Source organism: Lissotriton vulgaris, chromosome 7 (genome assembly GCF_964263255.1).
Source record: "Lissotriton vulgaris chromosome 7, aLisVul1.2, whole genome shotgun sequence".
Lineage (NCBI taxonomy): Eukaryota > Metazoa > Chordata > Amphibia > Caudata > Salamandridae > Lissotriton > Lissotriton vulgaris.
In genome coordinates, this window is record NC_141695.1 from 2,201,198 (window position 1) to 2,224,282 (window position 23,085).

The 23,085-nt window shown below is 47.1% G+C and overlaps 1 protein-coding gene across 1 annotated transcript in view; it reads right to left on the reverse strand.

Moving 5' to 3' along the window:
* Positions 1–23,085, reverse strand: part of LOC147700477 (putative cation-transporting ATPase 13A4) — a 567,847-nt gene that overhangs the window by 430,158 nt on the left and 114,604 nt on the right. The window contains exons 7-10 of the mRNA XM_086928422.1: positions 22,382–22,516; positions 21,200–21,269; positions 13,684–13,815; positions 70–240 (exon numbers count right to left, since the gene is read on the reverse strand). Coding sequence (XP_086784548.1) covers positions 70–240; positions 13,684–13,815; positions 21,200–21,269; positions 22,382–22,516 — 508 coding nt within the window. The remainder of the gene's footprint in view (positions 1–69; positions 241–13,683; positions 13,816–21,199; positions 21,270–22,381; positions 22,517–23,085) is intronic.

Below are 23,085 nucleotides of genomic sequence, written 5' to 3' on the forward strand. Positions count from 1 at the left end.
AGGCATGCTCCTTGAATGTTGGTGAATTGAAAAAACTTGTAACATTAAGCATTGACCAACTTGGCTCACCTGTTTGAAGTACGACTGCTTTTGCCGGCTCTACATCAGTTGATCTTGTCTGGATGAGCTCAGTCCCACAGAATAAAATATTTTTTTTATAATCCTCATTACTGTAGACCTTCCGTGGAAAGGGCTTGTTGATGTTCGGCAGGGGTGTCTTTGTGACCGGAACGCTCTCACCTTTGGGATTAAATATAGTGAAGTTCAACATCATGCATGGACAGACAGCCTGACAAAGCTCCCCACTCCTACTCAAGGCACATCAACAGCTTAGAGCCCCCCTGTGGCATCGAATCAAGGAGGTATGCTTTGTTTTGTCTCTAGTGGGGTTTGTATTCTTCAGCAAAATGATCTTAGACCCTTGTTCCACAGTATGTTATGTCAGATGTTTCATTGGCTTTCAAAGCAAAGGACATAAGACCACCCACACGTATCCAAGACATAGGTACATCTTTAAACTTGAGTGACTCACATCTTACCCCAGGTCAGTCCTATGAGAGAGTGACCAAAAGGAAAAGATGTAGTAAGTCTGGGAGCACTGCTAGGCTAGGTGGACATGGGGTGAAGAAAAATATGAGCATTTTTAGTTAACAACCTTACATTTTTACCATAGGTATAACAAAAACTAGGTGCAGATCAATAATACAGACATCTTGATTATTCTAATTGCCTCTTCCTGGGCTCTTTGGCCCATGGTCTGCAGCGTCTTCAGAGCCTCCGAGACTCAACAGCCCACCTAGCGCCTGAGCTCCAGCTCCTTCTTCTGCCTCAGCTTCCATGAAGTATCAGCATTGGCACCTGATGGATATTATTCCATGGAGACACTGTATTTGCAAACTAACCTGCCCAGATCAAAATAATAAAAAATAATAATAATCCCACTTATAAAGCGCCTGGTTACCCTGAACTAGCGTGTCCCTGCCCTGCGGAGCAGACTGCCCTCGGCAGCTAGAAAGCCCTGCCCTAGGGGGGAGTACTAGCGGAGGGGAAAAGAAATTTTTCAGTTTTTTCCAAAAAATAGCCTCCGAGCCCTCAAGCCGGAGGCTCATAGGGAGTTTGTTCCACTGCTGTGCAGCCACAAAACAAAATGAACGGCCACCCATCCAAGCTCTCTAGATGGTAGGAACAAACACCTGACCCGTCCCGCTCGATCTGAGTTGCCGGGTCGGTGAGTAGAGTGTGAGTAGATCAAACAGGTAGGAGGGGCCTGTCCTATGTAGGATCCAGCGCCTTGAACAGAACTCTCTCCCTAATTGGCAACCAGTGGAGGGGATCCAGCGCTTTTTTTTGAGGAGGCTCTCCTCGGGAGCATAAGAACCAAACAAGCAGCTGCGTTTTGGATACCTTGGAGTCTCTGCACGCATTTATCGGTAGCAACCAGGTACAGCTTGTTACCATAGTCCAGGCGCGATGTCACCAGCGCATGCACCATGGCCTTCCTGGCTGTAGTAGGCAGCACATCCAGGGTTTTCCATAGGCCCCGCAGGACTCCAAAACAGGCACCTGCCACCTGCCTGGTGTGGTACTCAATAGAGAGCCTGGTGTCCAGCCATACCCCAAGGTTTTTAGCCCGTTCACAGGGCGTGGGGGTGGGTCCCAGAGTCTGTGGCCACCATGCCGGTGACCAAACTGATGGATCCTTCCCTATCACAAGCACCTCAGTCTTATTACCATTCAATTTCAAGCAATTATTTGCCATCCAAAATGCCAGTTCTTGCAGGCACGCCACAAAATTGAAGGCTGGTGCATCCTGTGCCTGTGTTAGGGAAACCACCAGTTGAGTGTCATCGGCATAGGACACGACCGTGACTCCAAAACCCTCTGCAATCTCAGCTAGAGGCGGGACGTAAAGATTAAAGAGGGTTGGGCTCAGGGTAGATGTCAGAACACTAAACTCGATCTTGGCTTACCGACTCTTGCACAGGAACAGAGATGCTAGTACCCAAATCCCTCTCAGAAATGCTGGTAGGTCTTTACACAGAACCTCCCATCATTACCTTAAGGGACGGGGGAATTGGATAAAATAACAAACAGAGAAGAGACTGGTCCTGCGTTGGTTCCCTCAGACTGCTGCCTTCTGGGTGGACTTGTTCGATGGAACCTAAAACAACAACACAACATTACATTCCTGCCTTCCTGCTGTCTATTGGAGTCTACTCTATTATTGTCTCTATAGTATTCTCTCACCCACCCTTATGCTGCTGGACCTTAGCTTCTCTTCTGAGCTTTTTTGATAGTAATTCTCTTCTCCTCTAATTAGTTGTCACTATGTAAAAGAATAAACAGAGATATTAATTTCCTTCTCTGGTGAGCACTAGTGCTAATAATAATTATAGTCTTAGTAAGTGCACTTACTTCACTTATTAGTGGAGTTTCCTCAAATGGGGGGTTCTGTTATGATGTATTTTTTCTTATTTAGGATCCTCTGAGTGTCTAACTCTAGCTTATCTTTTTCTTTTGCAGGTTAGCTGAGTCATTCACTTTTTAACAGTTTCTTGGTGAGTATTTACATATATACATTGCTTTTGCATTCATTTGCATTACTGAGAACTTTCTAATAATCTTTTCTTTTCCCTCTAGTTCGTTTTCAACAGAAATGGTGCAACTCCGATTTCAACTTCAATCAGGTAGCAGCTTATACAACCATTTGCTCTAAACAACGAATGTTCACTTAGCTTTACTCTTCTGAGTCTGAGTTCCAGCGAAATTGCTTCTCTGCTCGGACTTGTCAAATCAGGGTCTTCTTCTCCAAACCCCTTCACTGTTTCACACTTGATGCTTCAGTCCTCTGACTTTTACTCATCACGAAATTCTCCTCAAAAGTTCTTAAATACTTATTCGGCAACTCACGCTTGGCTTCACGCGCCGAGTTCCGAGTTCAAGGCGTCTTTAAACTAGGTTGCGGCTACGGCCGCTCTGCTTCTAAACAAGAAATATTACTTCAGAAATTGGCTTCGCTCAGGAATTCGAACCACTCCAGTCAGGTTCGTCGTTGAAGTGCGCATTTCCCGCGGCGCTCGCGCTGCACATCGAATTCCCTGCAGCTGTGGTCTAAGAGACTGGAACGCCTACTTGCTATCTGCCCTGGCAACAGCGGCGGCCATCTTATGTCTCCAGGACCGCACTCTTTCTGCCCAAGTGTTTTCTATAGCATCTGGTCCGGTTAGTGTCGTAGTTGGGTAGTAAAGAATAGAACCTAAGGTTCGGGTCCTGACAGTACCCCCCAACAAGGCAGGTCCTCTCTTTCTTGGCTTGGTGGGAAATCGTTGATGAAAGGATCTAATTAATCTCGGTGCATGAACATCCTCCTCTGATTCCCAAGATCGCTCTTCTGGGCCATTGCCTTTCCAGTCTAATAAATAATACAACTTCCCTCTGGATCTGTTGGAGTCTAAAATTTCTTTTACTACATACTCAGTTCCTGTTTCCAACTGAATTGGCTTTGGGGGTGATTGATTTCTCATGTTTGCAAAAACCTTCTTTAGCAGTGATACATGGAAGACTGGGTGTATCTTTAACCATGGTGGGAGTCTTAGTCGATAAGTAACCTGATTAATTTGTTCCTCAATTGTATATGGGCCGATAAATCGAGGTTGAAACTTTCTGTTTCCTTTTAGCCTCAAATTTCTAGTACTTAACCAGACCTGATCTCCATTAGCCAAGGATGGCCCAGCACGTCTCTTCCGATCGGCATATTCTTTGTACTTTTCTTTGGCTGCTTGTAGATTGTCTATAGCCTTTTGCTGAATTTGAAGCAGGTGTGACATGACTTCCTTAACTGCTGGAACTGCTGTTTCCATCTGTCGAATGGTAGCATTCGGATGCCTGCCATAGTTCACAAAAAAGGGGGAATACCCTGTTGAGCTGTTCTTTGCATTATTGTGAGCAAATTCCGCTGTCCACAAATATTCCGACCAATTTCCTTCTTCTTTTAAAAGGAACAGCCGCAAATATTGTTCCAGTTCTTGGTTTACTATTTCAGTCTGCCCATCTGTTTCAGGGTGGTAACTAGTGGAGAATCTAACTTCTGTTCCCAAACCTTCCATAAAGGCCTTCCAAAACCAGGACACAAATTGGGAACCCCTATCAGATATGACAATTTTTGGAATTCCATGTATCTTGACAATTTGGGAGCTGAAGTGGGCAGCTAACTGTTTGGCTGAAGAAACCCCTTTTAAAGCTGTAAAGTGGGCCATCTTTGAAAAGGCATCCACCACCACTAGGATGGTGTTGTATCCTTGACTAGTGGGTAAATCTGTAATAAGATCTAATGTAACTGAGTGCCATGGATGGGGAGGTGTGGGTAGAGGTTGCAATAACCCCTTTGGAGCCTGCCGTTCTGACTTCCCCTGCGCGCAAATCTCACAGGACTTAACATACTTCTCATTATCCGATGCCATTTTAGGCCACCAATAATGTCTCTTAATTAACTCCTCAGTCTTGGCTTCTCCTTTGTGACCGGCTAATTTGTCATTATGACATGCTTGCATTACTTGTTGCTGTAACTCAGTTGTCGGTAGATACAAGGCATTCCGATGATAAGGCGTTTGTTGAATTATCCTTCTGTTAGCATCCTCCACCGCCCAACTCTGCATGGCCTCTGGACTGATAACATTTGCAATCGACTCCTGTAGTCGAATGGAGGTTGTGGCTCCTATGATCTTGTCATTGGGAATGATTGGCTGAATGTCTGTAGCGGTCTTGTGAAACTCCGTACCAATCCTGATTAATGCATCCGCTTTTCCATTTTGAGCTCCAGGACGAAACGTGATCACAAAATCATAATCTGCAAAATACAGAGACCATCTTAGTTGTCGTGGCGTGAGAGTTCTGGCAGTTTTCAAGAATTTTAAGTTGCGATGATCCGTGAACACCGTTTCTTGATGACGGGCTCCCATCAAATAGTGTTGCCACTCTTTAAAGGCGTCCTTAATGGCCAACAACTCCTTCTCAGTGATTGTATAGTGTATCTCCGCTTAAGTCAACTTTCTAGATCGATAAGCGATCGGATGCAGTTGGCCTGTAGTCTTGTGTCGCTGCGATAACACTCCTCCCACTGCTTGGTCTGACGCGTCAGTCTCTACGTAAAAAGGTTCCGAGGGATCAGCATGTAATAGGACTGGCGCCGTCGTGTAATCCTCTTTTAAAGATTGAAAGGCCTCCTCCGCTTCCTTTGACCACTCAAACTTGGTTCCTTTTCTCAGTAATTTAGTAAGGGGGAGAATCTTTCTGGAGAACTCGCTGATAAATTTCCGATAGAAGTTAGCGAATCCGATGAAGCTATGGACTTCCTTCACGCTTCTCGGAGATTCCCAGTTCGTCACCGCTTCCACCTTGCGTTGATCCATCAAAATTCCGGGCGGTGACAGTACGAAGCCCAAGAACTCCACCTGTGACACATCAAACGCGCATTTTCATAGCTTCACAAACAATTTGTTCTCCTGAAACTTCTGCAACACTCCCTTCACTTGCTCGTGATGTTTTGCCACATCTGAGGAATAAATTAGAATATCGTCAATGTACACAATCGCACACCGATCAATAAATTCCTTCAGGACGTCGTTGATGAAGTGCTGGAAGGCTGCTGGGGCATTGCACAGTCCATAGGGCACCACCTGATATTCAAAGAGCCCAAATCTAGTCCGGAATGCCGTCTTCCACTCATCTCCTTCGCGCATTCGACCTAGATGATAGGCCCCCCTCAAGTCGAGCTTGGTGTAGATTCGAGCTCCCTTCACTTGGTCTAGAAGCATCAAAATCAATTGTAAGGGGTACCGTTTTTTTTTGGTTATCTTGTTGATGGCTCTATAGTCGATGCACGTCTGCAAATCTCCCTCCTTCTTCGGTACGAAAAATAAGGGAGATGAAACGGGCGACTGGGACGGCCGGATGAAACCATTGGCTAGATATTTGTCCAAGTACTCCATTAGATGTTGATGCTCCTTCTCGGTCAAGGCGTAGACACGACTGCATGGCAAATTTGATCCCGGCTCTAATTCTATCTTGCAGTCGTAAACTCGATGTGGTGGTAAATGTTCTGTTTCCACTTCATTGAACGCATCCGTAAATTTCTTATATTCTTCGGGAATTTCCTGAACGTTTTTCACGCACATGGAATGCCTAGTGGTACACAAATACAACGCTGTGTTGTCCTTTACTAGCCTGGTCTCTGAATTAAAACAATTCTCATGACAATAACTCGAATCCATCACAATGGTTCTGGAGCTCCAGTTGATCCTAGGATTGTGCTCAGTAAGCCATGGGAGGCCAAGAATTAGTTGGAACTGGGGAGCATCTATAAAGTTAAACTGAATCTTCTACTGATGCCCATCACTGGTCATCAATTGGATTATCTCTGTGTGCCTCACGATTGGTCCCAAAGAAAGATTTCTCCCATCCACAGCATGAACAGGTACGCTCTTTGCCTTTCAGATTGCCTGTATTCCAACCTTAGCTGCAAATCTTAAATCGCAGAAGTTCCCTGTGGCTCCCGAGTCAATCATCACTGATACTTCCGTTAAGGTAGTCTTTCTGAATTTCACTTCCATAGTCAGAACTAAATGCGGAGCTGCTGATTGTAGCGTATTCGCCACTTGATGTTCATGTGGAGTTATTTTTTGAATCGCACTCACCTGCTCAACTCCTCCCACAGGTGGTGCCGTTAGTTTTCCTTCGTCTTGAAGGGGCCCTTAGGTTTCTTCGGGCAATCTCGAACAAAATGGCTCCCGGATCCACAATACATGCATTGGTTATTTGCTCTTCTTTTTTCCTTCTCTTCCTTAGTCAAAGGGCCTCTTATAGCTCCAATCTGCATTGGTTCGACTCCTGAGTGAGTTTCAGAGGTTCTAGCGCCATCTGACCGAGCCCGGTCAAATCTTGGAGGTATCACCTTAAATTCTTTCTTCTTCTCTCCTCGCCGCTCTCCATGACGGAAATCTATCTCCAACACCAAATCTATAAGTGCTGAAATCTCGGTGGGCCGATTAGGAATCTGAGCCAAGGTGTCCTTTAATTCATCTCTCAGCCCACAATAGAATACTGCAGCCCTCTTACTGTCTGGCCAATTGGTCTCCACCACCAACTTATTGAACTGGGCCAGATAAGCGATTAAGTCTCGATTTCCCTGTCGTAAATCTAACAATTCATTATCCACCACCTGGGATATTTTCCGTCGGTCGAATATCCGTAAAAACTCTTGTTTGAAATCTTCAAAGTTCCTTAACAAAGGGTCAACTCGTGAGACTAAGGGCATGGACCACGAAGCTGCATCCCCACTTAGATATGAGAGTATGAAAGCCACTCCAGACTGCGCGTCGGGGAAGATCGAAGGGCGGCACATGAAGTGTAACGAGCATTGAGAGAGGAATATCTGCGCCTTCTGTGGATCCCGGTTAAATCTCTCTGGAGCTGCCAATGGAATGACTGGGGAGAAAGAATGTATCACCTGTGTGGTAGATCTATTGGTAGTCTCTAATACTGGGTCCATGGCTTCCCTCTCCAAGCTACTAGGTTGGCGTAACCTTAACGCCAATTCGACAGTTTCTTTTCTGGCACTAACTACTTCCTGCCTCAGGTTTCGATTTTCCTCCCTAACCGCTCCCTATTCATTCTGTATTGCGTCTAGGATTGTACCGAAGAATTGGACATCAATTCCTTCCGCCATCTCTGTTCGGGTGCGAAGGCAACTTGGGAAATTCACTCTGTCAGAACTCTAAACTCAATCTTGGCTTACCGACTCTTGCACAGGAACAGAGATGCTAGTACCCAAATCCCTCTCAGAAATGCTGGTAGGTCTTTACACAGAACCTCCCCATTACCTTAAGGGACGGGGGAATTGGATAAAATAACAAACAGAGAAGAGACTGGTCCTGCGTTGGTTCCCTCAGACTGCTGCCTTCTGGGTGGACTTGTTCGATGGAACCTAAAACAACAACACAACATTACATTCCTGCCTTCCTGCTGTCTATTGGAGTCTACTCTATTATTGTCTCTATAATATTCTCACACCCACCCTTATGCTGCTGGACCTTAGCTTCTCTTCTGAGCTTTTTGATAGTAATTCTCTTCTCCTCTAATTAGTTGTCACTATGTAAAAGAATAAACAGAGATATTAATTTCCTTCTCTGGTGAGCTCTAGTGCTAATAATAATTATAGTCTTAGTAAGTGCACTTACTTCACTTATTAGTGGAGTTTCCTCTAATGGGGGGTTCTGTTATGATGTATTTTTTCTTATTTGGGATCCTCTGAGTGTCTAACTCTAGCTTATCTTTTTCTTTTGCAGGTTAGCTGAGTCATTCACTTTTTAACAGTTTCTTGGTGAGTATTTACATATATACATTGCTTTTGCATTCTTTTGCATTACTGAGAACTTTCTAATAATCTTTTCTTTTCCCTCTAGTTCGTTTTCAACAGAAATGGTGCAACTCCGATTTCAACTTCAATCAGGTAGCAGCTTATACAACCATTTGCTCTATGTAATGTAATGTAATGTAATGTAATGTATTGGCATTTATATAGCGCACTACTTACCCGTAGGGTCCCAAGGCGCTTCGACCGCTGTGAAACCCTTCCTGGCTTCCCTGAGAGATGGTCCCTTAATGGGTATCTCCAGGGTGAGACCAGGCATCCCCGGCGGTCTGTTGGGGCCGTTAGTGAAGATGAGGCAAGCTAATGCCCAGAGTTGCCGAGTGTGATCGCTGATCAGAGTGGGCACCGAGGCGAGAGAATTATCGAGTCCGCTGACCCTGGTCCAGAAACCTGCCGCGCCGGGAATCGAACCCTGGTCCCGGGCCGTCCTCTGCTCTCGGGTCTGCCGCCTCTAACCAGTGAGCCACACTACTTCATTCGCTCTAAACAACGAATGTTCACTTAGCTTTACTCTTTTGAGTCTGAGTTCCAGCGAAATTGCTTCTCTGCTCGGACTTGTCAAATCAGGGTCTTCTTCTCCAAACCCCTTCACTGTTTCACACTTGATGCCTCAGTCCTCTGACTTTTACTCATCACAAAATTCTCCTCAAAAGTTCTTAAATAATTATTCGGCAACTCGCGCTTGGCTTCACGCGCCGAGTTCCGAGTTCAAGGCGTCTTTAAACTAGGTTGCGGCTACGGCCGCTCTGCTTCTAAACAAGAAATATTACTTCAGAAATTGGCTTCGCTCAGGAATTCGAACCACTCCAGTCAGGTTCGTCGGTGAGTGCGCATTTCCCGCGGCGCTCGCGCTGCACATCGAATTCCCTGCCGTTGTGGTCTAAGAGACTGGAACGCCTACTTGCTATCTGCCCTGGCAACAGCGGCGGCCATCTTATGTCTCCAGGACTGCACTCTTTCTGCCCAAGTGTTTTCTATAGCATCTGGTCCGGTTAGTGTCGTAGTTGGGTTGTAAAGAATAGAACCCAAGGTTCGGGTCCTGACAGTAGACCCCTGAGGCACCCCCGTTTCAGTTTGATGACTTTTAATAGTAGGATCCCTGCGCCACCTGAAAGCTGCGCTCAAACAAGAAGGATTCCATCCACCTCAGAGCACTACCTGCCACACCTCCTTTCCTCAAACAATGCAGCAGGGTATGATGGGCAACCCTATCAAACGCAGCACTTAAATCTAAAAGAATTAAGGCCGCTGTTTGTCCCGCATCCACATGTTTTCTTATGGTCTCGATTGAAAATAGCAGAGCCGATTCGGTGGAATAGAGGGCACGAAAACCGGACTGAGTGGGGTGAAGGAGGTTGTGTTTACAGATATGCACTGTGAGTTGAGTGTTCACTACCTTCTCCACTACTTCTGCGAAGTAAGGAAGCAGGAAAATAGGATGCAGATTATCCAGTTGGCCAGGGCTAATGTGCGATTTCTTAGTTAATGGAAGAACAACTGCTTCCTTTCATTTTTCAGGCACCGTACCCGCCATAAAGGACATCTCCAAGAAATGTCTGCTGCAAGGCTCAAGAGTCACGATACTTCCTCTAAGCACCCTAGAGGAGGCAGGATCTCTAGGTGAGCCTGACTTAACACTAAGGATAGTTTTAATTAGAGTCTCTGGGGAAGGACGGTGAATTTATCAATGCATCCTATCTCTAGAGTGTTACCCGCTTCGGCCGCCATCCCGTGGCCTACTCGAGCAGAGACAGGAAAGGTAAAGTAGATCTCCTCCACCTTCTCTGTGGAAAAAAGCAGCCACGCGGTTGCATGACTCCTCTGAGCCAACCACTGGAGCTACAGTTTTTGCTAGTGAGGATATTCCTTTATAGACCCTAAACAGATATTTCGCTGCGCTCTTGGCCGTCTCAATTAGTTCCTGATAGTATGATGCCTTAGCCCTTCTGATGAGAGCATAATAGCTCTTCAGAGTGGTTTTATACCCACTCTCCGCTAGGGCAGAAAAGTATTTCCTCTAATGGCTAAGGAGGAGGCGTGGGAGCACCACCAGGGCACTATTAAAACACCACTGTGTGCCCGCACCTCGCTCGGGATGCTGTGTTTAGGAATTACCTTTCCCAGAGTTAATATGGGGCTTGAGGAGGTCAGAGAGGCATGGACACACCATAAAGGTACTATTAAACAGCAGTGCTTAATTTGAGCCTATGATTTCCGGTGCTCGGCACCAGCCCTTAATTGTCAACATCAGCACTTATGACAGTCTGCTGAGTGGTGACACTGATTGTCTAATATAGAGATGAAAAGAACAACAGTTGTTTAATTATTCAATATACATAAAAAATGACTCATTCCTCCTGCCCAAGCCATTCTGGATGGAATAGTCTGAATTGTCACAATTGTAGGAGTGTGATGGTTAGTAGTAGTGTTGATACTGTCCATGGCAGTGATGGCACAAGCAGTAGGTGGTGCAAGCTGCTGTTGCCTCCTGACGAGTGACCCAGCACTTTTTGGTTTACAAATTATTAACTGTAAAACACTTATCTGTTTCCCCAATGTGGAGCACTGTTTTTGGGTCCTACATTACCCAGAATGCATCTGTGGGCCAGTGGAGGCCAGACAAGGTGTGGCAGTGCCCAGAGGACACTATTAAAACATCTTGTGTTCTCGCAGCACCCATCAGAGCCAGGAGTAGGCTGGGCTGGACTGGACTGAGCAGGGCTGGGCCGTGGTTGGCTGGACTGAGCAGGGCTGGGCCAGGCTGGGCTGTGCTGTGCTGTGCTGTACTGGGCTGGGCTGGGCGGGTCTGGGCCTGGCCTGACCCACCGTGTTTTATCTCTTCTAATTTAGGATGGTTAAGCTCAGTTTTTCCGAGCGATCCAGGTGGTGGTGAAAAGGAAACCAACCAGAGGAAGCAGCAGTGCTCCTCACAGAGGTACGTCCACCGATAAAATGTTAGAAAGGGCAGCTGGAGTGACCAGCGGTGACCTTACTCTCAAGGGTAAAACACTTTCCATGGGCTGAGGGCAGGGTCACCCTTCTGTTGTTCCCCTAATTGAGGTCAATTGGCCTAGCGCCCCTACAGCGAGCCTCATGCGGGCTCTATCAACAAACCAGACCGGTCACACCAGTTACCAGGACCCTAGTGGCCCACGTCTCAACCCCAGAATTTGTAAAAGGAAGAAAGTGTGTAACCCTACAACGGAGGATCCAACTGCAGATATAAACGTCAACAGGCTAGGAGCTTCACTGACTAAGGGATGGGGGTAAGGCCCATTGAAGACTATTTTACTAACTATAATACCTGTTACAGGCCCTGTTGGCCCCTTTTTTTGAGAGACTGGCCATATCAAGTATCAGCTTTCCTCACTCATTGAACAAGCTTGCCCTACCCCTCCCACTTCACCTCCAGCGCCCTGGCAAATATTACATTGGGGAAGATTTAGTCCACCCCAGGAGACATTCCTAGCCCATCTCCATGACTCTGGATTCTGCTGCTGCTCATCAACCCCAGCTTTGTACGCAGCCCGACCCACATGGGTATCAAATCTATGAAGCAACTCAATTGCGCACATTGGTCACACATTGGCTAGAGAGCCTTCAATTGATATGACGTCCACTCCCCCAGTCTTGGCTGGTAGCGGATATAACACCAGGACCTATAATGAGATGACTCAGGGGAACCTAAATGTTACCGCCCAGTACCACTCATCGAGACATCTGTTACATTAGTTTAGAGAGTAATCTTCTTTTGGATAAGCTCCTGGTCGTGTATTAACAACATTTTACACATGACCCAATATGGTTTTAGAGAACTGTTGGGCACAATGGAGCAGTGTCTAACTTGCACCTAAAAGTATACAATACACTGATGGGTGGAATGCTTGAATAAATCTTAGCCACCGGTAATCTCCTGGGCCGCATCAGAATCCATCAGTATTTATCACACTATGGTACCGCAGTTTGAATCCAGTCATATGCGAACCGGTCTTGACCCTACTTCAATAGGAACAGTCCAGCCTGAACTGCCAAGCCAGGGCCGCCATGAACCGCAACACAAGCAACCCAGGACCAGTTTTGCTCTAATAAAGGGCTCATCAGTCGGGTGTGGTTTGGTTCCGATGACACACTGTGCACTTGACCAATGTCGGGGCATAACCGTCCCACTTAGGGTGAGACAATAAGTATGCAAAAAAGTGATGGGTAGAATGCTTGAATTAACCTCAGCCCAATCCATGTTTATTTTGCACACCGTGCCACCTCCGGTTGGACCCAGAAATATGCAAATCACTCTTTACCCCGCTACAATCGGAACAGTGCAGCCTGAACTGCTGAGTGAGACATTCCCTGAACCGGGACACAAGCAACCCAGGCCCAGTTTTGCACTAGTTATGGTTTCATCAGCCCTATGTGTGATGGGTCTGCCCAAACGTTGGTCCTGTGCCCAGTGGGCCCCTGAAACCAAGGTATACCTGGCAGATAAGCCCAAAATAAGGGTGAAACCTGCCCTGTGTTGCTTGTTTTATGGTTCAGGGTGGTCCGGCCTGGCAGCGTGGGCTGGCCTTTTCCGATGGGAGGAGGTTCAAGGCAGATTTACAAATGGCCTGGTCCAAACTGAGGCGGCATGGCGGGTGTGAAATGAGAATTGAGATACGGCCCGAGCGACGGCCAGTGGTTCATTGAAGCATTCCATCCATCACCTTGTTGTTGTGTCAGTTGCCACCCTAAGTGTGATGGGTTTGCCCAGACATGGGCACCGTGCTCACTGCACCACTGGAATCAAGCCGGCCCTAGCTGATGAGCCCATGAGATGAAACCGGTCCTAGGCTGCTTGCTTTCCGGTCCCGGGAGGATCTGGCATGGAAGTTGAGGCTGAATTGCTCAAATAGGAGCAGGGTCAAGGCAGATTTGCATAAGGCTGGGTCCCAACTGAGATGGCATGGTGGGTAACAAAATGAACAGGGATGTATCCGAGTGACTGACAGCAGCTGGCAGTAGTAAACAAAACATCTTTCATTGATCTTGTAACTGTGTTTGTAATTGCAAGCATGATCTGATGAATTTCTCATCTCCCACTGATTGTACCCGGGTCTACAATGTTCTTCCCTTTGCTTTTGTACATGTAGGTTCGCAACGGAGGACATATCAGCACTCAGTCCTGCAGAAGCGGTGAGCTTGCCAACATTGATATTCAAGCACCCTGTGACATGGGTATATAAATGACACCATATTTTGAATACTGCTACCAAAGATACCTGTGAGCATGCCCTCATTGACGATGCAGCTCCCGCTGATCAGGATGGCATCACATGGGAAATACAGCTTCTTCTCTGGTAATAAAAAGACATCTCCTGGGACCAAATCCTGTGATTCAATCTCTTTAAAATCTGTGAGAAAATAGGAAATGGATCTCTTTTTAAAAGATTTATTTCAGCTTTACACAATATAACATAAATCGTGGGCCATTGATCAGTGAACATTGGCTGCTACACACATTGGCATATACAGGCTGCTGGATATAGGGCTGAGAACTGAAGGCAGGTGTGTGTAAGAAAATATGTTACAGTGCACTAATCTGGCCATGAGGGCCAAGTGAGGAGGATGGGCAAGGAGAGACATTTGCTGTACACTTGACAAAACAGTCAAGTCAAGTCAAGTCAATAAATTTATATAGCGCGCTACATACCCAAAGGGTCTCAAGGCGCTTGGAGAGGGGTGGGGAATTACTTGTCAAATATCCACGTTTTAAGTTGCTTTCTGAATGCTAGGTGGTTCTGAGTAAGGCGAAAGTGAGTGGGAAGTGAGTTACAGGTTTTAGCTGCCAGGTAGGAGAAGAATCTACCTCCCATGGTGGTTTTGTTGATGCGAGGTACAGTGGCAAGGGCTTGGTTGGCGGATCGTAGCTGGCGGGTGGGGGTGTAGAAGGACAGTCTTGTGTTGAGGCATTCGGGTCCGATTTCGTAGAGCGCTTTGTGTCCGTGGGTTAGGAGCCGGAAAGTAATCCTTTTATTGATGGGGAGCCAGTGGAGGCTTTTCAGGTGTCCAGAGATGTGATCTTTACGCGGGATGTCTAGTATTAGCCTGGCTGAAGCGTTCTGGATGCGTTGGAGTTTTTTCTGGAGTTTTGCGGTGGTACCGGCGTAGAGGGTGTTTCCGTAGTCCAGACGGCTCGTGACCAGAGCGTGGGTGACTGTTTTTCTAGTTTCGGTGGGGATCCAACGAAATGTTTTTTTGAGCATGCGAAGAATGTTGAAGCAAGATGAAGAGACGGCGTTGACTTGTCTGTTCATCGAGAGTGAGGAATCCAGGATGACGCCCAGGTTCCGTGCGTGGTCCGTCGGGATGGGTGCTTTTCCAAGGGCCTCTGGCCACCAAGAGTCATCCCAGGCGGAGGGGGAGGTGCCTAGGATGAGGACTTCTGTTTTGTCTGAGTTCAGTTTCAGACGGCTGTGCTTCATCCATTCGGCTACTTCTTTCATTCCTTCATGCAGGTTGGTTTTGACGATGTTAGGGTCTTTGGTGAGTGAGAGGATCAGTTGAGTGTCATCAGCGTAGGAGATGATGTTGAGGTTATGTTGGCGTGCGATGGCCGCGAGGGGGCTCATGTATACGTTGAAGAGGGTGGGGCTGAGTGAAGATCCTTGTGGTAGGCCGCAGATGACTTCAGTGGCCTCTGACTTGAATGGTGGAAGGCGGACTCTCTGGGTTCTTCCGGTGAGGAACGAGGTGATCCATTCCAGTGCTCTTCCTTGGATTCCGATGTTTCTGAGGCGTTGTAAAAGGGTGCTATGACAGACCGTGTCGAAGGCTGCGGAGAGGTCGAGGAGGATGAGGGCGACTGTGTCTCCATTGTCCAGTAGAGTTCGAATGTCGTCTGTTGCTGCGATGAGGGCGGTTTCAGTGCTGTGCTTGGCTCTGAAGCCGGACTGTGAGGAGTCGAGGGATTTGTTGGTTTCGAGGAATGTAGCGAGCTGGTTGTTGACCGCTTTCTCGATGACTTTGGCCGGGAATGGAAGGAGTGAGATAGGGCGGTAGTTTTTGAGTTCGGTGTGGTCAGCTGTGGGTTTCTTCAGGAGGGCGCTGAGTTCGGCATGTTTCCAGCTTTCCGGGAAGGTTGCAGAGTTGAGGGAGCAGTTGATGACGTCTCGGAGGTGCGGTGCTATAATGGAGTCTGCTTTGTTAAAGATGTGGTGAGGGCATGGGTCTGTGGGGGATCCTGAGTGGATGGAGTTCATCAGACGGGTGGTGTCCTCAGTGGAGATTGGCTTCCAGTCATTGAGGATGTTCAGGGGGTGTGGGGGTCCTGCAGGGGGTTGGGTGGGTTGGTCATCGGGTCGGTTGTCGAAGCTGTTGTGGATGTCGACAATTTTGTTGTGGAAGAATGAGGCTAGGGAGTCGCAGAGGGCTTGAGAGGGGGTGATGTCGTTGGAGTTGGCTGAGGGGTTGGTGAATTCCTTGACGATGTTGAATAATTCCTTGCTGTTGTGGGCGTTATCTAGTCGGTCCTTGAAGGCGGTTTTCTTGGCATTCCGGATCAATCGGTGGTGTATGCGGGTGGCGTTTTTGAAGGCGTCCTTGGTGCTGGTGGTTGGGTCTTTTTTCCAGGCCTTCTCAAGGGAGCGACAGAGTTTCTTTGATTTCTTAAGATCATCATTGAACCAGGAGGCCTTCTTGCTGCCTAGTTTGATTTGTCGTTTTTTCAGTGGTGCTAGGATGTCGGCGCTGTTGGATAACCATTGGGTAAGGTTGGTGGCTGCCTGGTCGGGGATTGAAGAGTGGGCTGGGGGGTTAAGAAGAAGCGATGAGGCGATCTGGTCGGTGGTGATTTTGTTCCAGTTCCTTTGCAGAGTGGGTTGGGGGTGGTTGTTGGATGTGGGCTTGTTGTAGGTAAAGTGAACGCAGCTGTGGTCCGTCCAAAGGAGAGCTGTGGAGTGGCTGAAGGAGACATGTTTGCTGGAGGTGAAGATAGGGTCGAGTGTGTGACCTGCGATGTGGGTGGGGGTAGTGACAAGTTGTTTAAGTCCGAGGTTGGCGAGGTTGTCTAAAAGGGTGGTGGTGTTGCGGTTGTTGTTATTTTCAAGGTGAAAGTTGAGGTCTCCCAGAAGGATGTAATCCTTGGAGGGGAGCGCGTGTGGAGTGATGAAGTCTGTGATGTCTTCACTGAATTGTGCGCGAGGTCCTGGTGGCCTGTAAAGGAGGGTGCCTCTGAGTGTGGTCTTGGGGTCGATGTGGATCTGGAAGTGAAGGTGTTCGGTGTTGGCGAGATTGATGTCTGAGCTGGTTGAGATGCGGATGGAGTTCTTATGGACGATAGCGATGCCTCCTCCTGTGTGGCCGGAACGGTCCTTGCGGATGATCTTATAGCCTTCCGGGATGGCAATGGTGATGTCTGGGGCTGATGAGGCGTTCATCCATGTTTCTGTTAGGAAGGCGACGTCCGGAGAGATGGTGTCTAGTAGATTCCAGAGGTCAATGGCGTGCCTGTGGACCGAGCGGGTGTTGAGCAGGATGCATTGTAGGTGGTTGGGGTCGGATATCTGTTGTGTGTTCGTAGATGAGGAGTTGTTCTTGGTGCCGTCAAACTTGCAGGAGTAGCAGGAGAAGGGTCCATGGGTGTGTCCAGGAGCGGCTTGGACGCATTTGGGGGGGCGGCCAGGGTTTAGGGCTTGGAGGCTGGCGGCATCGTAAGTAATGCGGGAGGGGTGGGCATGACGGGGACCAGGGGCTCTGGCGCTGGGCGCGGTCCAGGCGCGGACGGGCGTAGGCGGGCTTACCTTTGGCGCACCTTCGGCGCGGATTGGGCGCGGTCGCTGCGCGTAGACGCTGCGCGTGGGTGCATCTGGCATAAATAGGTGGAGGGGGAGGGGCGAGGGGGGCTCAGCTGGGAGGCGGGGCGGGCTCTGGAGGACGGCCTTGCAGGGGAAAACAACAACAACCAAATGGCGGCGTGTGGAAAAGCACGAGCAGCAAAGCGCCAAGCCCTACCAATATAGCGCCACACAAGAGAGCAATGAAGGTACACTCAGAATAAAAGCGCAACAATTTCAGTTTATCTCTGCAGACAAAATGAGGCACATTAAAAGCAAATCGTCACAATGCAAAATAACGCGCTGAAAGTAAGGAGCCAGATCTCAAGCGCAGATCTGTGCAATGATCGCGTTGTGAATGTGTGAGCGCAGAATAACGATACCACAAAGCAGTTAGAGCAGCAGGGAGCCAGGGGAGCGTCTGCTCACAGCAAAGATGAGGCAGACACAGCGCTTCCGGGGACGGGAGCGCTAAGGTGTAGGTGGCAGTTGGTCATAGTGTATTACTCCCATCCAGTGAGACAAAGGAAAGGTAGGGTTTGACATAATGAGTCACTCTGAGTTATCGAGGGAGAGGAGCTGTCACCTGCCACATTTGCACATCACAAAGGTTCTGCCTGAGCACTTTCACAAAGGGTTTGTCAATAGTGTTTTGTGACCCCAGACCAGCCAGGTGGGATGAGATGCCTGTCACCTCAGGGAGGTGGAAACCTCTAGAAGCTACCCCCACAATGCAGAAAAACTGACCTTCTCCTCATCAGGGCTATATGTTCTGCGTGTATAAATGTTGTATGGCATCATTGTGAGTGTGCAGATGTATGGTGATTGAGCTTCATGTCTAAAGAGGTTACAAGACGCGCAGTCCTGGATCACTGTACACAGGTCGGCCCTGGTTTAGATCTTGGAGGGATCCCCTTCGACCCTCAGTGGCAGTGTTCACAAGTACTTTGTTGAACTGATGGATTCCCGCCTGCCATAGTTAGATGTCGGCTGTTTAATTCTCTGTCCGCATTGACAGAGTGTTTTCGGTTGTGTAAGTAGCTCACCCCTGTCAACACAGTGGACTTCTCTGCTGGTTAACATCACTCCATCGCCGTCAGGGTGGTGTCATTGAGCTGAGCTATTTAGATTTCACAGTTGTGTGGCGTTTTCCTAGCAGCAGATTGACAATTAAGGGATTCTTTTGTGGGATGCAGTCAGCATTGTACTAGTCCTGTGGCTTGCGGCTGAACGTTAGCATTACACCTGATTGGTTTTGGCTAATTGTACTTTGTGACCGAAATGCAGCCGCAAAACATTCGCATTTTACCACCTACTTTAAGTAGGTGGTAACTCATTCGTAAATGGGAAGGGATCCCCAGGGACCCCTTCCCCTTTGTGAATATTTGTTACAGTGTTTATTAAGAGCAGGCAGTGGTCCCACGGACCACTGCCTACTCGTAAAACATGAAAAGAAAACTTTAAAAGTTTGTTATAGAAACACATCCCGTTTTCCTTTAAAGAAAACGGGCTGCATTTGAAAAAGAAAATTGCTTCATTCAAAAGTAATCACAGACATGGTGGTCTGCTGTGAATTGTGCGATCCCTAGGGGGTCGCAAATTGCCACCTACCTCACCAATATACATGGACGAGGTCATTTGCGATCTCCTAGGAACCGCATAAAGTGTTCAGACACACTTTCATGCATGCCATTTTGCGATTTCCTAAATGCGAATTGCAAGGATTTGCAAGTAGGAAATCGCAAAACGATTTCTTTATGCATCTGACCCTGTATATACATGTATCAATATTTGTTCCCCATAAGGACAGCAGAATATATTGTATCTATATAATTTCAATCAATGGAGATTATTTGGGTTGTGCAGATCAGATTGCAGTTACATATTTGTCAATCATTCATATGGACATTGCGTTTTGTTTCTCGTCGAAAAACAACAAAAAGTGTGTAGTGGTCCATCATGCATTCAAGACAAGGCTGACTGGCCTGCTGACTTTTATTCTATAAGTACTCCTGCCAAGTCCATGGAAGAATGTTTGACAAGAAATCTCATAGAAAAGACAGGAAAGGCAAGATTGGGCATTGTCTCCATCTCATCAGTTTCTCACTTGACTCCAAAGTAAGCCGTTAATGAACTTTAGTCGCTCATTGATTTCCTGAACTTATCAAACATCAATAAATATTGCATGTTTTTGCATTTCCCCAACTTCTGCCCACATCATGGAGTCCCTGCTGAGTGCGGCTGCACAGAAGACGACGAGCTGCTGAAGTTTCCATTTTATGTTAAGAAATATTGGGGCATATTACCAAGGCAGAGGAAATTAAATTATCGTCGCTTTTGCGGCCATTTTCGGCCGCAAAGCGACAATATTTTCATCGCCCTATTAGCAAGCTGTCGCTAACATCAGTTAGCGACAGCTTTTAGGTGATAGCCAACGGTTTGGGGCCTGCTTTGTATGTCAGCGATATTTATCTCTAATGGCATGCAAAGTGGGCGTACCAAACCTGTTAGCGACTGAAAGCAGTCGCTAACATCGCTATCGCCTATTAGCAACCTATTATAACCTGTATATCCAATGGGAGTTGGATATTCAGGGTAGGACCCTATTGATATTAATACCTGCATATCGCTGGATTCCAGCGTTATTCATACATTTCGCTGCTATCGCCGGATATTTTATCGCATTGGAGCTAAACGTTGCTAACAGCACGTTATCTCTGCGATAAATCCGGCGATGCGTGGCGATAAAAAAAATGTTGCTAAGCTTATTTTGCGATAAATATCGCTAGTTGTTGATAATATTCCCCTATTGGCCCCTCACAAAAAAACATATACGCATAGGAATACAATAGGAATGCAATGATACCTATGTATGTTGTCCAGTCGACAGTTTATAAATCATTTATTGGCATCAATATCAGACAAGAGGGCGGGAAGGACAAACAGACATAACAGTCAGTCCATTTTGACTTCAAAGACTCAGACATTTGTGTGTCTGAAACGTAACTAAAAGGGTGTAGTTACAATTCATAAGTACCACTGCCCTTGTGTGAATTATTGTAAACATTACAACAGGTTCGGAGTACTGAAGGTGACGACGTTTCGATCCTTAGAAGAGCATAGGATCATCATCAGGACATGGAAATACCATGGCCAATAAATCAGTTACATAACTGCAACTCAACATAAACTGAGAAGAAAAAGGGGAAAGAAAAGTGAATGAATGTGTTGCCAGGCAGTAGTACGCGGTAAGGACCTCATCGGTCCAGAAGGGCGAGAGATGCATCGTGTGTCCAGAAGTACGGGGGTCCAGTCACAAGAAGATGGGCCCCTTAAGGTACCCTAAAGAGTTAACAAAAATTACCTGGAAAACAATGTCCAGTAGAAAGACCAATAATTGCACAAGGCCTGAAGTAAGTGAGTGAAGTAAAAAATTAGAACCGTGAAGGCGAAATGAAATACAAGAATTATTGTCAAATAACGTGGGATGCATGTGGAGAGAAGGTGAAAAATCAATAATAAATGAGTTATAATTTGAAAAAGTTGCTGGTGTAAAAAATACCTGCAGCGGCATATATTTGAGTACTTAAAGATTTCACAAGGAATGGCCAATGGCTTCAGGGTGGTCCTGGGTAGAAACCACATGTGTCCGCAGCATCAGAGCACCCATTGTCTCTTCATGTCTGGCTCTTTGAATCTGAGACCTTGCTTCATCAGTTGCAATACTGGGATTTTTATTACATGTGTAATAATCTATGGTACACATGTGGGCCGATATATTATGATGAAACCAGAGACTGAAGACAGTTACTACACATGGTAGTTAGGTTGACGTGGCTAAACCTGAGGATTGAACTTTCAAGTAACACGATAAAGAAGCATAAAGAAGCATAAAGAAGCATAAAGAGGCATAAAGAAGCATAAAGAAGCATAAAGAGGCATAAAGAGGCATAAAGAAGCATACCTCCACTCCTGCGCACAGTGAGGGTGACACTGTTGTGGGCCTCCACCATGCCATGCAGGTTCACAGATTGCTGTGGGATTAAATGTTAAATGGATTAGTATTTCACAATTGTCTCTCTGTCACAAAGTTGTGGTAGTTTACTATTTGTCTTCAATTTCATGTCATTGATGGTAGCTGACACCCAGCAGCAGGCACACCCAGCTCCTGAGAGTAGTGACGCATTGATGCATCCTGTGGGGCGGTAGGTTTTGCCAACTGGATTACTCAGGCCCTTGATGCTGTGGGAGGAAGGTCCTTTCCCTGTCTCCATCATCTATGATTTCAAATATGCTCCAGTGGGAAGGTAGACACAAGGACACAACTGGCCAGAAGAGAGCAAGGAGTGTTTATTCATGTGGTACCAGTGGGTCCTCATGGGAGGGACAGTCTGGGGTGTGGCAGCATCCTCCAGGCACTATAAAAGAAGATGAAGGCCTACTGCTTGTGGGAGGCATGGAGGGGGCTCTAAGTGACCCTGAAAGATGCGGGCGGATTTACAATTACTGGCGCATCCCTGCATATTAGCAGGGATGCACCAGTAATTGTACGCCGCAGTTCCGCTACCCATCATGCGCCGCATTTACAATGTGGCGCACCATGGGGCAGAAACGGCACAGATGCGTCACGCATCTGTGCCGTAAAGGCAGCACATTGCTGGAGTTGCGTCACAAGCGCAACGCAGCAACAGCAATGCTCTGGGGGGCCTATTCTTCCAATGCTGCGTCAATCCTTACGCCTGCATTGGCCTAAAAGTGACTGAGTGAAATCTTGTAGATTTCACTCAGCCACTTTTAGTGCCGGAACGCCACTCCCCCCCCCCCCCCCCCCCTGCGCAGGAACGCCTATACATGGCGCAGGGCTTTACAACATGACGCATCTCCCAGATGCGTCAAGTTGTAAGTACCTCGCACCATGGCGCAGGATTTGCGCCGCTGCTGCATCACAAAAGTGATGCAACAGCGGCGTAAAATCGGCGCAAGGGGCTTGTAAATCTGCCCCACAATATCTCCGGCTTTTGTGCCTCACAGGAGATAGTGGAGCAGTAACATCCACATCAGGGGGCGGTAAAGTTCCTCTGAGAGGGGCCTCCCACTTTAAATGAGTAGCCATGCAGTAAAATATATATATATCTTACACACTCACCCTTCTGAGCTCAGATATGGTGATGGCAATTGTTATGATGGTGATTCCCAGGATCGCAAAGGAAAACTCATAATAACCGAAGGTGATCCACACGATGATGCTGCCAGCTTGGAACCAGTAGTAAAGATTCAAAATCTGCGAAGAGAGTAGGATTGTGAGCAGAGCATCCAGCATCTAAGAATGTTACTAAACAGACGACCATGCAATTCAGAACTTATGCTCTGGTAATTACTCAAGGCTGCTGTGGGAACAGCACTCAACCTAGTGCACAAATATGGAGGCCTCACCAGTAAGTACATGTTAGCATCTCGGTGGCATTTCAAAGCATTACCCCTGGCCAAAGCTGTAATAAGGTGCGTCTCACCGAAAAACACACAAAAGCGAAGAATGGAACGCCTGGACTCATCTGAGCCACGGGTATTTACACGGGGACTTCTTCAATGCAGATGGATTTTTATGCTTGAATTAATCTCTGCCTCTGGTAATTACTTAAAGCATCATTCCAGTCTATCATTTTTTTGCTTGTCGTGTCTCCAAAGACTAAACACATTCTGGGGAGTCTTGGTGCTGCTACAATCGATCAGTTTCTGCCCAAACTGCCAGGCAATGCCCCCTCAGAACAGATCACAAGATACCCCAAACCAGATTCAGACTTATCATGGCTCCTCAGTGAGGGCATCTTTACTTTTAGGCGGTGTGACCTA